General features: G+C 41.3%; 1 protein-coding gene and 1 long non-coding RNA gene across 2 annotated transcripts in view; both read right to left on the reverse strand.

Annotated features, from left to right (window-relative positions):
- Positions 1-2,276: 2,276 nt before the first annotated feature.
- TM9SF2 (transmembrane 9 superfamily member 2) overlaps positions 2,277-17,079 on the reverse strand; it is a 62,049-nt gene continuing 47,246 nt past the window's right edge. Inside the window, exons 15-17 of the mRNA XM_005303892.5 lie at positions 15,863-15,974; positions 15,084-15,255; positions 2,277-3,671 (exon numbers count right to left, since the gene is read on the reverse strand). Coding sequence (XP_005303949.2) covers positions 3,604-3,671; positions 15,084-15,255; positions 15,863-15,974 — 352 coding nt within the window. The 3' untranslated portion in view covers positions 2,277-3,603. The remainder of the gene's footprint in view (positions 3,672-15,083; positions 15,256-15,862; positions 15,975-17,079) is intronic.
- LOC103305822 (uncharacterized) lies at positions 8,572-10,337 on the reverse strand. Its single transcript, XR_508249.3, has 2 exons — positions 10,198-10,337; positions 8,572-9,976 (listed from the first exon to the last, which is right to left on the reverse strand). It is a non-coding gene; the product is annotated as an uncharacterized LOC103305822 (long non-coding RNA).

Genomic DNA, 17,079 nt, shown 5'->3' on the forward strand with positions numbered 1-17,079 from the left:
GTTTTGTCCAACATTGCTTTGTTTTGTGATAGCTCAACAGCTTGTTCCTACTCCTTCAACCTTTCCATTCATCTAAATTGCCCAGGAACCCATGCATTGGCTATATGTCAAGATAGCCTGGCATTAAGCAAATTTTAATTTTTGTTGTTGTAGATAGGTTAGGACTCATACTGTTCCCCCTAATTTCAATGGAGTAGCACTGGCCCCATAACTTCCAAGTGCTAAAAGAGTAAGGTTTTTTTGCTGTTTATTTCAATCAGTGCAGGTGCATGAACACATTGTTTTTTCTAACCTGTGATCAGCCACCCCAACAGAGACACTTCCATAACAGTGAACTAAGATCCCTTTGTCTCACATGCAGAATCAAATATTTTGGAGCAGTGGACAAGGGTTCTAGGCCCAGTTCTTCCAAGTCTGTTACTAGGGAGACATGGTATATTCACTAGAGTGGATCGATTTTGATGCCCTGTAACTCCAAAACGTAACGTCTGGCTTTCAGCTATTTAGACTGAATAAATCACATTGAGATGTAGAATTTGTTTTGAACTTTGGAACAACTTAAGTCTTGGTTATACTAAAAGCCTAAAATGGCTTTTTTTGAAACTTGTGATGCATTTAACTTTTTGGGGGGAACTTATCAGTCCACTGAAATCTCAAGTTTTCAAAGTCAAACTGATTTTACAGGCAGTCTCAATTTTAAAACACATATTGCACATTGTAAGGCATTGATTGTAGCATCAAACAGAGAGAAGCATTAGCTCATACAATGGACTTTAAAGGGCAGGAGTAGTAAAAGGTTTAAGAGGCTATTTGGAAACTATACTATTCTGAAAAAATTATAGTGATCAGCATCAAATACAGTGTCTGCATACTTACTGTCAAGATTACTTCACTGTAACATTACACTTCCATTAAACTGAAATTCTCAGGAAAAAAACAATCATAGGTAGCGCTGGTCAAAACTTCCATTCTGCACCAAATTTTAACATTTCACAGTTTATTTCATTCTAATTCAGACCAAACAATATTTCTGATATTTCCCCTAAACTGAAAATTCCATGCGATTTTCATTTTAAAAAACAACCAAACATGCCGTTATTCCCAAAGTAAGATATGCTCTGTAGGATCCCCCGCAGCTACTCAGGGCTCGTCTATGCTACCGTTTAAGTCAACATAACCTGTCTCGCAGGAGTGTGAAAAAGCCACCTCCCCCCAAGCAACATAACTTACATCAACTTGAAATGGTGTCTACATCGCACTGTCAGTGGAAGATGCTCTCCTGTCAGCACAGCGCGTCTTCATCACACACGTTACAGCAGCATAGCTACATCAGTGCAGCAGCGCTGATGTGGTAGCGTAAATTAGCCCAGACTGTAATTGACAAGATTTGACAGTTTTCCTGATGTATGGTGCAAACAGCAGGGTGAAACTGACCTGGGTTCCACAGAAGCATACTGCTTTTGATGAACGGGCATTTTTGATGGAAAACTGGTTTCATTGGCAAATTTCTGATGGGCTCTAATTTTTAATATTTTAGAAAAAAAGTATCTTTCCATTAATGCTTTTAAATTATCCATTTAAAAGTATCCCTAAATCAAAGTAACAAAATACATAAAGTATCAGAGGGGTAGCCGTGTTAGTCTGACTCTGTAAAAAGCAACAGAGGGTCCTGTGGCACCTTTAAGACTAACAGAAGTATTGGGAGCATAAGCTTTCGTGGGGAAGAACCTCACTGGCATTACTTGCATCTGAAGAAGTGAGGTTCTTGGGAGCATAAGCTTTCGTGGGTAAGAACCTCACTTCTTCAGATGCAAGTAATGCCAGTGAGGTTCTTACCCACGAAAGCTTATGCTCCCAATACTTCTGTTAGTCTTAAAGGTGCCACAGGACCCTCTGTTGCAAAATACATAAACACTCCAAGGATCAGAGTTAGGATTATGTTGTGACAAGCCAAGTATTTATACTTTTAAGTAAATACTGATGTTTGTTGTGGGCAGAGTCCAATTTCACTGAATTAAAATGTTTGAGTTTTGTAGATGTGATAGGTATGCACACTTGTCACTTTGCAAATATATCCAGTTTTATAAATGAAGATTTTGGGGGTCTGAATAGTTAAGAGTTCAGAATTTATTTAATTTAATTAAGCTCTAACCAGATAAACCAAGAATACAAAAGTTATCCAAACTTGTTTTTCTGTTTTTGAACACAAAACTTGGAAAACTGCTTTATCTTAAGTACTTTACATAGCTTGGAGATCTTAATAATGACAAGTTACCTTAACCAACAATATTTTTATTGATTCAGTATTCGAGCATCATTAGGTTAAGGTCTTTTAGAAAAGCATACCATTAGAAAAATCAGACAAAAGAAATTTAATTTATGACTGACAACTAGTACATGCAGTTTAATAAAATTTTATCAGACTGTGGGAAACATGCTGCCCTTGCGGATAGATGAACAGTTATGAATCTAAATTATTGAACAAGATAACATTTCAAATTTGTTAAAATTTACTGTGGAATAAGTCATTCTAGTCAGTTACCTGGAACGGATTCGTTTCTCAGAACACAAGGCAAAAACAGTGGTTCTTTGTGTCTTTTTTTTTTTTTTTTTGCTTAAATAAATCTAGCCACAGGTGCTTTATGGAATATGCATCATTAAGATCAGTTAAAAAAAGATCAGCAGTGAATGCTGCGCCTATATTAAGATCTTCTCCACATATGATTTAGTCTCAGAAAAAGTAGCTTGGTTAAGGGCTGGATTAATCCTGTAGTGCATACATGTAATTGTCTAATCTCTTTCTCATGCACCACTATCACATTTTAAGCATTAGTCATTTAGAACAAATAACTGATTTTTTCCCCAGATGAAAAGGAGTGTCAATATAATTAACTAAATACAGTAAAATGCAATAAAAGATTCCACATAATTTTAAAACCTCCCTTGTCAATATATTTGTATTTACATAACTTCATAAACTTCTAATATGTAATGACCCACTGAAGATATTTTTACAAGGTTATGAATTTATAAATTCAAAGACTCAGAGGCACATAGTTTAAAAGGCCAACAACACTGAAACCAATGAAGTCACAGAAATTGGAATATTTATGGACATATCACTAGTACAAAATAAAAACCACATCCAAAACAGCAACCCACCTTGGAGACATCCTTAAAGTTAGCATGATAAAAAGTTCTCATTTCCTTCAAAAGAAAAATAATTCATCCCTCCTACCAAGCCTAGAAAATCCTATTTACAATTGTACTTTATTCAGCAGGATCACTAAGTTGCGTAATACAGCCACTTCTATTCTGCCATTAGAATTTAATGTTTCTATTACAGTATAGTTATATTTACAAATGAATACAATATTTAACTCTGGTCTTCATTATGAAGGTTTGAATGAAAACAGATTGTTAAATCACAATACAAACGCTTTTGTGGAAAAAGTGTTTTGAGGAGGATGTGTATTCAGTATCATTCCCAAGGAACAGGATGTCAATACTTCTGATAAAGCTTAAGTTCATCACCAAGAACAGGTCTTTAAATTATGTTAATGAAGATTCTGTGCCAACTTTCACACACTGGAGTTTCTTCAGTCAGTCAACTTTCACCACGCTGTAAATTTTGGTCACAAACCAAAAGCATGCAAAGAATCCAATTGTCCCTATTAAAAAAAAAAAAAAAAGTTTTTCAAAGAGCAGATTCACAAACATGGAAGTGTACACGTAGACAGAATTCTTCTTTCAAAACAATGAGTTACACATTAGTACAACTAGTATAGAAATTAGAAACTCACTCTCTGTGTAGAATCAAATGACATTTTTCTGTTGACCAGGATATAAGTTTAGGACTACATATTACCTTCCACAGCTGATCGCCTACCAGTGTCAATGGAAAGTTTGCATAAAGATAGAATATGGTATTTATATAGTAACTGAACTTTAATCGAAATTTTATTTATTAATGCTTCATTATGTTCAGCATCACTCAGTGGAAGAACATACTCACCTTTAAGACCAGAGCTATTTCTGTTCTTTGTTTCTCTTTTCTTCCCCTCCCACCCCCCACATCCCCACCACAATCAAATGCTAGAAAGATTTTTTTAAATGAAAGGAGAGGTTATTCACCTTGGGCAATAACTGGAGTTTGAGATGTGTGTCCCTGTGAGTGCTCCACTTCAGGTGCACATGCACCGAAGCCTTTGATCACAGATTTTTGGTAGCAATGGCCGTTTGGCCCACACATCCTTGTGCCCCACACACAGGCTTCATAGGGCTGCATGGGCGAATCGCCCTCAGTTCCTTCCCTACCACTAAGACCCATAGTAGGAAACACCTAAGCAGAGAGGAAGGAGGGCAGGTAGCAGAGCCCCTACAGAGGGATACATCTCAAAGAACTTGTTATTACACAAGGTGAGTTGTAAGGTCTGAGGCCTCTTTCTGCAGTAAAAGCAGCAGCCAGAGTGAGAAACAGCAGCCATGTACTGAGCTGCAGAGTCCCAGCCTCACATTCCATCTATTGCACCAAAACAATGGCCTATCAGGCTGTTAAGGAGGCAAGCCTGTCCCTACAGAACCTACCATCATCAGATAAAGTCACAGATCTTAAGATGTTTAAAGGAAACTTTGCTAATATTTTGTCTGGCAAGAAACCACTTAACAGCTGTGATTGTGAAATCTATATTGTTTTGCCTTTATGGTCCCTACTTCTCTATCTGGACCATCTGTCTGATTCTTTATTGTTTGTCTGTTGCATAATTAATTTTTCAAAATTTAAATCAACTAAGGTGGTGGGGCCTGATTATGGTTAAAGAATTGTTTTGTAATGGGCTAGGATTGGTGAAAAACACTGTTTTGTAGCACTTCCGTTTAAAATGATTAGTTAGGGAAAACTAAGCAGGACCCAAATTTTAACTCCCATATATACTCAATCATAACCTGGTTCATTTATAAGCCGACCCCCCCACGATGGATAAGTAAAAATGGAAAATTTTTATGACCCGTTCATAAGCCGACCCTATAATTCAGGGGTCGGCAAACTTTGGCTCCTGGGCCATGAGGATAAGTCGCTGGTGGGCCGACATGGTTTGTTTACCTCGAGCGTCTGCAAACACGAAGGTAAACCTAAGTAAACATAGTGTCCCGGCGTGCCAGCTGCTTACCCTGATGGGCTGGTACAGCAACTAGTGGGGAAATTTTTTTGGGGAGAGAAGCAGGGGGGTCAGGGGAGTAACCCCCTGTGACCACCTCCCACATGACCCCACCCCTAGCCCGGGACCCCCACACACTCCCCATCCTATCCCTTCCCACCTTATCTGAGGGAAGATGTCTCTGGCCTGGCTGGAGCTGCTCCGGCAGGCTGGGCAGCGCGACCGTAGCCTGATCCAGCAGGCCAGACCAGACGGCGTGGCCGCAGCATGTTCCAGCGGGCTGGGATGGGCAGCATGGCCGCAGCCTGCTCCGGCGCCCGGGTGGCGCGGCCACAGCCTGCTCTGGGGGGCGGGGCTGAGCGGCACAGCTGCAGCCTGCCAGCCCCAGAGCTGCAGCTGCTTCGGAGGCTGGGGGGAGAGCAGCGTGGCCAGAAGCGGAGAGACTCTGGCCCCATCTCTTGCCTTCTGGCTGTGCTGCCTCTCCTTGCTACCTCTGTTGGGGGGAGGGGCTGTGTCCCACCTCTCCCTCTCTATACCCGTTCATAAGCCGACCCCCTTCTCTGGTGCTTCCCTTTTTTACTAAAAAAATTTGGCTTATGAACGAGTATATACGGTATATAAACTGGGGTCCAAAGGGAAGTTATTTGGAACCTAACACCAGGGCACAGCCCAGGATCAGAGCTGCCAGACACCCTGCTGATCATACTGTGCAGAAGCTGGAGCTCTGGATGACCTAATCTTGACAGGCCATCAAGAAAAGTTCATCTGCCTTATTGGGAGTGGTGAGCATTATATGCTTAGCATGCGTATTGTTTTGGTAACTGTTAATAAATAGAGGTTAAGGATATTACTGTATAAGGCTCTTTCACTGGTAAAAGGCCCCACAGACCAGTACAGCCCTAAGTCCACTGGGAATGGGTGTTAGCCCTGAGCCACCAGGAATGGGTGTTAGCCCACGGAAGGATAGAGTTGCTTCCCTTATTTCCTTAGTACCCAAAGGGGTGTGTGCAAGAACCCTAAATTGTGTGGGTGACAGAGTAACCTCTCCTCCTCTGTTTAGTGTCCCTGTGGGTGCTCCACTTCAGGTGACCCCCCCAACAGTGACCCCCTTAAGGAGGTGGGAGGTTCAGAACAGAGTCCAGCACTGAAGAGAACTGTGTTGCCTTCTTGCAGCCTCCAATCTAGCAGTGTGAACCAAAGCATAATGCCTGGAAAAAGTATGCACTGAAATCCACATTGCAGCTTTGCAGATCTCAGCAAGTGGAACATCCTTGAGTAGACTGTGATCTAGCAGATAGAATGTGCAGTCACTCACATGGGAGGGTGGGCATAAGCCAAACCATAACAGGTAATATATACAGAGATCCATGTAGAGAACGTCTTTTCATGATCCCCTAGACCAGGGGTGGGCAAACTACGGCCCGCGGGCCGAATCCGGCCCTTGATCTCCCGCTGGGGAGCAGGGTCTGGGGCTTGCCCCGCTCCAGCCGGGGAGCAAGATCAGGGGCTGCTCCACGCGGCTCCTGGAAGCAGCAGCAGCATGGCCTCCCCTCCAGCACCTATGCATAGGGCTGGGGCAGTGTGCAAAGCGGAGCCCCCTGGCTGCCCCTAAGTGCCACCCCTGCATCTCCCGGGAACTGCAGCCAATGGGAGCTGCAGGGGCGGTGCCTGCGGACAGGACAGCACACAGAGCTGCCCGGCCACACTTCAGTTTAGGAGCCAGAGAAGGGACATGCCGCTGCTTCCAGGAGCCACTTGAGGTAAGCGCTGCCTGGACCCTGCACCCCTGAGCCTCCCCCTGCACCCCAACTCTCTGCCCCAGCCCTGATCCCCCTCTAAACCCAGCCCAGAGCACCCTCCTGAACCACAAACCTCTCATCTCCAGCCTGCACCCCCAGCCGGAGCCCTCACACCCCTGCCATGCCCCAACCCCCTTCCGCAGCTCTGATCCCCCTCCCACCCTCCAAACCCCTCAGTCCCAGCCCGGAGCCCCCTCCTGTACCCTGAACTCCTCATTTAAGGCCACACCCCAACCTCAATTTTGCGAGTATTCATGGCCTGCCATACAATTTCTATTCCCAGATGTGGTAGTCCTATTTTGATACCAGCACCTGGTGATTTGCTATCCTGAAACGTAATGTCCACGAAGACTAGTTTTTATGTCCGAAAAGATCCAGACACTTCCGGTCCTTGTTACATGGGGTAGCTTTTTGAATATGCTCTCTCCCCCTTTCATTAACTGCGTCCACAACCAGAGAATTTGGTGCCGGATGTGAAAACAAAGTTTTGGAATCCCTGGCCAGAATGTAGGAGTTTTTTTTTTTTTTTAAATCAGCATGCTTGCATGTACAGATTGCTGTTGCTGGAGTTTGCCAGCTAGCTCAAGAAGAGCTTCTTTAATCAGCAGTGCCACCCATGCTGAAGTGGAGGTATGCAATATAAAGAACAGATTAGACAAATACCTATCAGGGATGATCTAGATAATATTTAGTCTGGCTTTGAGTGCAGGGGACTAGACTAGAAGACCTCTCAAGGTCCCTTTCAATCCTATGATTCTATAAATACTTCAAGGGATTTATGATAGGAATCCTGGACTTCTTCCAGAGGAATCTGAAGTGTGTCCGCGACTTGCCTCATCAGGTCCTGGAATTGCCACAAGTCATCAGCTAATGACGACGGTAGTGGCATTACTGCCTCCTCCTTGCCTCTGCTGATTCAGAGTGGAGGGAAGGAATGGATGGTACCAGGGAATGAGGTCTTATGTTCTTTATGAGATTCCACTGGGTACCCTCAAAACTGCTGGTAATACATTGCCCATGGATCCCAATAAGGCAAAGGAGGAGGACCATAAGCCATGACAGAGAGGTAGCAATTGTTGGTCATCCCAAGTTTTAAGAGGCAGAGGTCTTGTAATCTTGCCTTTCTTGCATCTGCAGAGGAGAATCATGTCTCCTGGAATAAACTAGAGCACCTTGAACTGAAAGCTCTGAGTCCAAATGCTCCTTTATGTATTGTACAGAGGTGACAACCCTTCTTCCTGAATGGTAAAAGCTAGAGAAGTGGTGGGTCTCACTACAACATGAGCAGTCAGTGATCCAGCAGATCTTGGTATGGAGAGGTGTCTGGAGGGGTAGACTTAGGCTCCTTCAGTATCATGAGGTCTTTAAGATACGGGAACTCCTGCAATACTGGGAGCATGAGGCCTCAAGCTTGCTCCTGATGCTGCTGTTCGAGGCAGTGGTGCCGGTACCAAGGGTACCACAAATTCCAATGTGGCCGCTCCCTTGATGGTGGCAGTAGTGGTCTTCGGTACCACACCCTTTACCACCAAGGTATGGGACTTAGATAAAGTCTTAGATTGCTTCATGATACCCAAAGTATTCGGCGCCTCAATAGCACTCTTCTTAGGGCCTGAGGTCTCCTGTACTGAATCTTCTTTGAGGAACTCTGCTCTGGTCTTCTTGTCCTCCTCCATCTTTGAGTGAGAAGCTCTAAGTACCACTGGCATGGTTATAGGTATTTCACCCATGGAGAGTGTTGGAGATTGGGATCTTGACACTGCTTTCACCTTGGAAGCGCTTTGTGATTGTGATCTTATTGTAGAAGAGGCACTAACAGAAGCAGAGGGTCTCTTGGAGAGGGGGTTCTCTTTCCCCAGATCCAAAGCTGGTCATAAGGCTTGCTCTGTCATCAATAGTGCATACTTAATTCCCCTGGTTTTAAGAGATCTTCCCTTAAACGAAGTGCAAATCTTGCACTTGCTGGGAATACGCGAGTCTCCCAAGCAACGTATTTGTGAAGAATGCCCATTGCTGACAGGAATGGCTTCTTGACATTGGAGACACCTTTTAAAACCCAAGTAGCTTGACATCCCAGATCCAAGAAACAATTTTAGACCCCCTAAATTGGGGAGAGGGGAGACAACTGTTCCAACAACTAAAATAGTATATAGGGTTAGTTCTTATGTACTGTATAACTCTAAACAGAGAAAACAGGCACACACGAAATTCCGTGTCTGTCTGAAGGCTGTTGAAAGGAATTGAGGGTGGTTCACCCAAAGAGCTCTATATAGCCTCCATAGGGGGCACGAGGATGTGTAGGACACATGCATGGTCCGAATGGGCACTGCTACCAAAAAATCTCCAATCAAAAGACACAGAGTGCATTTGTGCCTGAAGTAGTATCCCTCTGGGCATTCCACTTGAAGAAGCAGGTTAGGTTCTGCAGAATTTAAATATGCCATGCAGGACACGAACATCAAGCAGGGTGGATTTTTACACTACTGAATATAAATAAAGATTATTTACAAAAAATTTAACTGACACCTACTTCTTGAGTGCACTTAAGGATTTCATAGCTCATTGTTTAACGTCTGTAGTTCAAAAGGTGGCTTGGATTTTTCAATACTATAGTTCAGAATTTAAGTTTAACTGCTCTTCTGTTAAGGTTATAATGTTAAAAATGTTCAGAGACACTGAAGACTAAAAAGGCACCCAAAAGTCACAGGTATAGTCCTGTTTAAGCAAGTTACAAGTTTATGTAATTTCAGTATTTGCCAAAGTTGCTATGGTAAAAATATTTTCATGCCCCAGGCTTTAACAAATATAGTTTTTTAAAGATAGTTTAATCATACAGTCAAAGAGGTTTGAAATTTGAACTGAAGTTTAAAGACAAAGATTACTTCCTTGATTTCTCGGAGACGGCTCTTTCATTTGAAATTGAGAATAGTTCTGTCCACCCTTTTTTGGTGAGGTGTGATAGATGTACCAAAAATATACTGTTGGGCACAAAAGCTGTGCTGATGAAGTTACACTGACCACCTTAACATTCAGAGGGGTAGCCGTGTTAGTCTGAATCTGTAAAAAGCAACAGAGGGTCCTGTGGCACCTTTGAGACTAACAGAAGTACTGGGAGCATAAGCTTTCGTGGGTAAGAACCTCACTTCTTCAGATGCATCTGAAGAAGTGAGGTTCTTACCCACGAAAGCTTATGCTCCCAGTACTTCTGTTAGTCTCAAAGGTGCCACAGGACCCTCTGTCACCTTAACATTATTCCTTCAAAACTACAACTAAAAATCAGAAAAATGGTTGACATAGATGGCTTTCATAGCATCTGTTATGGGAACCTTTGTTTCCCAGAAAAATTAGGCCAGGACAAAAGCCATTCAGATAGCTGATTTTGCCTTAGTATACCTAATATTATTGTAGCTTTAACGTGTGAGGGCCAACTAAGTAACTATTTAAGACAACATGTTTTGATTTAAGTTTTGACAAGGAGCATGATGGAAATTCAGCAATAACTCATATGCTGTAAAATCCTGTGAAGAATCATGAATGATATCATGGTAATTTTTTTCACGCTTGCTAAACTAGTGATGTTTAACTGACTCATTTACTATGATACGTAGTTGTGGGCCCAGCTGTGAGTCACGAAGATTTGTCATGTAGCTCCCAGTATCCTGCCTGCTGAGTTTGATCAATGACCTGGAATGCAGTATGGAAGCAAGTGCCTGAAGCATGTGTTACACTGACACAGCAGCAGGGCACCGTCAAAACCCTTCCTGATACTGACAATTTTTAACGGATGAGTAAGCAGTAGCAGAACAGTTTTGATACACCAATTACAATTTTTTCTTTTTAGTTTGTATATCATCTTGGCACAGGAAGCTACTTGCCTTTAGGAGCAGATTTTGGTAAATAGCTGTTCCATTTAAGAGTTCTGAGAAGAACATATCCCTTAACTCTCCCTCTTTATATAAACACTTATTCCCCAGTACATTTCAGTAATTCCATAGATTTTAGAATGCATCTAATTTTTGGAAGAAACAGCAAACTGAAATCTATTATAGTATGGACGTTATTCTGAGACCAAAAGAGTGAATTTAGAAATATGGTTGAGTCGTTTGATGTCCTTTTAGAACATTCAAGGATTATATAGTTTCAGAAAATCTAAATACAGGAAATGTTCAGTTAAAGTTTCAATACCAACTTTAATTCTGCCTGTATCCTCACCGAACTTCAAGTTAGAGACACTGACCAAGTACCACATAAAACTAAGAACATGAACTCCAGAAGTATATTTTAGTTGTCTAATATAACTTACATACCCTTGAGCCCAGTATCAGGTACAAAGGGCTAGTGGGGACAATGTCATGGCAGATAAAGGGTAAGATACTTGTAACTTCTGTCCTGAGCCCATAATTGTCATCAGACTCTGCACAGCTGATTGCTGATAGTCAGCTGCTGATACAACATTTATGACCCAGGCTGAGTGGGCAAGGGAACAGGAGATGCACTGGATATATCTTAATGCCCTCAGATTACAGTTTATGACATGTTAACTGACCTAAGGGAAGGAGGGCAAGTGGAAGCTGGCAGATGCATGTTGCCTGAGGTGCAAAGAGGCTGTCATGCTAGGCCTACCACACTAATCCCTCCATGGAGAAGAGAGCTGAAGTAAAGTCCCTACCTGACTGTATGCAGTATTCGGGGGTTTATAGCCAGCATGACTAGAATGGACTGGTTAGAAGACTTCTCTAGATCAGCAGTGAGGCTGATACACTTTGGTTTCTGGCCAATATTACAATATCATCAAGGCAGACAGAGGTCTCGTTTGTACTAAAAAAAAAAAGAGTTACCATATATACTCATTCGTAAGCCGAATATTTCTGATAAAAAAGTGACGACGCATCAATGGCTTATAAACGGGTCTACACCAAAATTTGATGATTTTAAAAACTCTATGGAGTCATTGAATTGAATATCTAATACATTGTCCTTTTGTTTACATGGAGCCCCTCAGCTCCCTGTGGCTGCGGTTCGCTGTTCCCAGCCACCGGGAGCTGCGGGAACGGCAAACCGTGGCCACAGAGAGCTGAGGGGCTCCATGCCTGCAGAAGCTCCAAGTAAACAAAAAAACGACCTGCCAGCGGCTTACCCTGATGGGCCAGGAGCCAAAGTTTGCCAACCCCTGAAATATAGGGTTGGCTTCTGAAAGGGTCATACAATTTTTGCTATTTTTACCCAACATCTTGAGGGGGGGGGGGAAGGGAGGTTCGGCTTATAAACGAACAGGCTAATGGACGAGTATATATGGTAATTAATGCAACTAACTCAATTTAAAATCAATGTATCTAAGGAAGGCTTAAGCATGTGTAAATGCATCTATACTAGGAGTTTAAATCAATGTAATTAAATCTATTTAAAACTGATCTAGTTAGAGCAATGCAATTTTTCTAATATAACCAAGCCCAGAGTTCTCTATCGCAGTCTGAGATGCTGTTTGTCTCTACCCCTCAAGTATGGTCTAGAAGCAGGATGGTAGAATAAAGGAGAGCAGAACTTCTAGCCTGTATGTTGGGAGTGATTAACTTATTAGTATATAGAATATGAATAGGGAAGTAGTAAATTGTGACTTACAGAAATACATATGGATTAGGTGAAGGTATTTAATTTACAGGTGGCAGGGAGTATCAGATTACAAATGCAGGTAATGTGCAGTTAATAGATGAAGGTTTTTAATTTTTTTGTAGCTAATATTCTGTTACTATTTTAAAAGGACAATATTCTCAAACTTAGGTTCTTGTTTTCCCTAGGAGTTTTCTTTTTAAAATGCAAAAAACACCCTCCCCCCCATATGCTCATTTAAGTCAAATACAGCTGAAATGACTTTGCTCACAACTTTAGTGAAACTTTTAACAAAAGTTAAAAGGTCTGATGGCCGGGACTTTAATTTCTGTGTAGCGCTTGGGCTATAAACTTGTATCCGCCAAAAGCAGATCCATTTCACAGGCCACGGGGAAGTATTAAGCCTCTCCAACACAACTTCTGTTGCTTGTAACCTTGGAAAGCCCTCCACATTTCAAGCCTTAGGTATGTCTACACTTACACTGCTATAGCACTTAGTGAAGACACTACCTACAACAATGGAAGAGCGTCTCCCATTGGTGTACGTACTCGACTTCCCCAAGAAGCAGTAGCTATGCTGACAGGAGAAACCCTCCCGCTGACATAGCATTGTCTACATGGGTGGTGAGGTTGGTATAATTATGTTGCCTAGGGGAGTAGATTTTCCACATCCCTGAGTGACAGTTATACCAACATAAGTTTGTAGTATAGACCAGGGCTTAGAAAGGCCACCATTATAGACTGTGAAGCTCACGAGGATTCGGTTACAAATGCTGCTGGCCTGGTGCTCAAAATTTTTAAGCTTTCTGGGAGTAGGCAGTGGTGGTACCTATCAGTACGGAAGCGGGGGGGCGCAAAAGAGCAACCCCCATGTCTGGGCAACATGTCTCAGTGAAGCCCGCTTTTCAGTGTGCAAGAAGATAGAGGAAGCATTCCAGTACTGTGGCAGCAACTAATGGACAGAGAAAGCAGGGATCTGAGGGGACTGAATGAGGAGATGGGGGAAAAGATTCCATTATTTGTCCTCAGTAACTGGGAAAGGAGATGAAAGATCCCAGTAGCAAGATCTTTAGGTAAGAACGCTGGCAGCTGACAGATTTTCCTAAAAGCACCACTTTTAAATAACCACGGTAACTTCAAGTCTAGTGGTCAGTTTAGATTTTGAAGGGTACCTTTGCAACGAAAAGACAGAAGGAAAGAAGGAAGGAAAGGAAGATCCATTTCAATGAGCATCAGACCTCATGGAAGTTAACATAAAGATTAAACTTCACCTTTGTAAAACAGACAAAATACCCCCCCCCCCTTGTTTTTAGTTCTTACTGAAGCCTAATAGGTAAAAGGGTCAATTTTATAAAGCTTATAATGGAAGTAGTCTTACAAGGGAGTTATTAATATGACTTCATCATAACACTGCTCTGAAAAGCCCACATCTCCAAGAAACAAGATAACACTCAGGCAACTAAACTATCTGCAGGATATTCAATACTTAAAGCTTCAAATTTTGCAAGAACATCACACTTCAAAAACCAAAACCCACTACACCATTATATTACCTTTATTTCTAGAACATACCATCCCCTGTAGTTCAGTAACATTTCAGGATAAAAATGCTGCTCTGCAGCTCAATCTAGGACCACCTGCTGACACATGTAACATTTATACTTTGCAATGCATCACCCCTCCCTGTTTAACTTTTTAAAACATGCTTGTATCATAAAATCATAGGACTGGAAGGAACCTCTAGAGGTCTTCTACTCCAGTCCCCTGCACTCAAGACAGGACTAAGTATTATCTAGATCATCTCTGACAGGTGTTGTCTAACCTGTTCTTAAAAATCTCCAATGACAGAGATTCCACAACATCCCTAGGCAATTTATTCCAGTGCTTAACTAACCTGACAGTTAGGAAGTTTTTCCTAATGTCCAACCTAAACCACCCTTGCTGGAATTTAAGCCCATAATCACAATTTTTGACTACATTTGATAGTTCCATGTCTCAATTATCCTCTGCATAAGGCATGTTTTAGAACTCATGTGATCATGGACCCTTTCATAGCTTCCAGCTTATGTCCTTCAGCTTAAACCCTGTTAAATATGTACGTACATATTCTGTAAGTGGGATGTAATATCACATTAAACAATTCACACAACTATAGTTAACACTGAAAGTTTGGAAGACAATTTTAGGCACGTGCTTAAATGCAGCCTAGTTTCAACAGCAGGAGTTACCAATAGCAATATTAGGTAAATAGAAATATGTTAGTGTATTGTACAAGGTATAAATATGATTTTTCAGTTACTATTTTAATCCTCTGAAGACAGGGGCTGAGATTTCTGACACAGTTTATAGCAAAATACATTAGGCATAATAATAGCTGACCTGAAATCAAGGGTTTAACGTTCAGCTATGGTTTCACATAAAGATTCGGATATTTCTATTTATGATATTTTTAGCGTTCCATTGCACACTCAACTAAAATTAGAGCTAGCAATATCAAGAACCAAGGTTTCAATATACTTACCTGTGAAAAGAAAGAAGATCAAAACCATTATCATGGTGTAACCAAAGTACAAAATGGTGCTTGCTGTCCCTGTGATTTGCAGTTTAGAAAAGAAATAGTGTATTGCATATATCAGAAAATAAACTGCAGTAAAACCACTGGTAAGGAAGGAACGCCACTGCCAGTGATAATCCTAGAAGAAAAGAAAAACCTAAGTAATATTTCCTGAAACCTGAACTCGACCAATTACTAGATGCAAAATTACAAGTGAAATTTTCCTACTGGGTATTTAACATTAAACAGCTAAAGATAAAATTTTATTACTTTGGATCACTTAATCACAGTTCATAATATGAATCAGAAAGTCAACGATCTACATCAAAAAGGCAAAAATCTACAAGCCCAAGTAAAAAGAGCCAGATTTTTAAGGGTGCATGCAAATATTAACTTGTACCAGTCAAGCACATGCACCAAAAAGGAAATACTTTTGACAAAGCAAAGGCTTCTGTCTAGTCAACTGACTTATACCGAAAATAGTGAGATGGATAACTGAAGATGAGCTATATCTCACTGGTACTGAATCTGGGTACAAACTTGTTCAAAATAATATCTGTAATGAGAACTCTTATCAGAAAGGAGCAATGAGTGTCCAATCACATTTTAAGCTGATCTTAATAGGATCTTAGTTATCCTAGTAGTGTTAAATTCTGGAATGATAATATTTCCAGTTATAGAAGTTGGATTTTGTGAAAGTGTCCTGGATATTGTATAAAGTGTGACTAGTGAAGAATATTTCTTACCTCTGCACACAGATGGAAATAGCAAAGCAGTATAGTGGCCTCAGAACATGTAATGACCAAAATAATGAACACAAGAAACAGGAAGCCAAACATATAATACATCTGATGGGACCTACAATCAAAACAGAGGATTAAAATAAGATAAAATGTATTTTGGAGGAAAATGGCATCTCTCAATATGAAAAAGCAGCATTAGCACAAGATGATCATTTTTAGTATAGTCTGAAGCTTAAACAATATTTTCTCCTTATCACAAGGGTAGGGTGTCATTGGTGCGGACACAAGTGGAAGTTAACTTGTGCTTTGTTTTTCAAACTGGGAATGCATGATTCAGCAGCTCTACTCTAAAATGGCAAGCAAAAGCTCAAAACCTAAAACTTCTCTCACATTTGGAGGTTTATGAAGAGAGAGAAACTGAACTGGACACATCACCAGTGAAATCCTGGCTCCACTGAAGTCCATTGAATGGCAAAGCTCCCACTGACTTCAGTAGAGCCAGGTTTTCACTCCACATTTCAATCAAAGTGGCAGAGTGGTAAAACAGAAAAAGTGTCAATACTTTAGATTTGTGTATTAGCACCGACTTCTGAGTGAAACAGCTTAGAGAGATTGGATAACTAGATTGTGCCAGAAAGAGGACAGATTTCTCATACAAGAGCAGTTTGTTAGCATGCTCAGAGTACACATCTGAATTCACTGACGCTGTACGAGTATTTAGTGGGTTATTTTGAATGGTTAAAGGAATTATTTCCTAATGCCTATATGAAGATTTGGGGAAAGGAAAAATCTGTTTTCCTGAAGCAATAATTCTGTTCTATAAAGACTAAATTAATAAATCCAATGTAATATACTGTTCACTTCTTTCAAATATCTACCATAATGTCAGTTTCAGAGGCACTTCTGTATGAAGTAATAGGTGTAGTGCAGTGGTTCTCAAACTTTTGTACTGGTGACCCCTTTCACATAGAAAGCCTCTGAGTGCGACCCCTCCTTATAAATTAAAAACACTTTTTTCATATATTTACCACCATTATAAACGCTGGATGCAAAGTGAGGTTTGGGGTGCAGACTGACAGCTCGCGACCCCCCCATATAACAACCTCACGACCCCTTGAGGGGTCCCAACCCCCAGTTTGAGAACCCCTGGTGTAGTGCATAAAACTTAGTGATTTGAATACTGCAGGTCAGCTGTATGCTGGTAAGAATGAGTTATTTCT

The sequence above is a fragment of the Chrysemys picta genome, chromosome 1 (assembly GCF_011386835.1).
Source record: "Chrysemys picta bellii isolate R12L10 chromosome 1, ASM1138683v2, whole genome shotgun sequence".
Lineage (NCBI taxonomy): Eukaryota > Metazoa > Chordata > Testudines > Emydidae > Chrysemys > Chrysemys picta.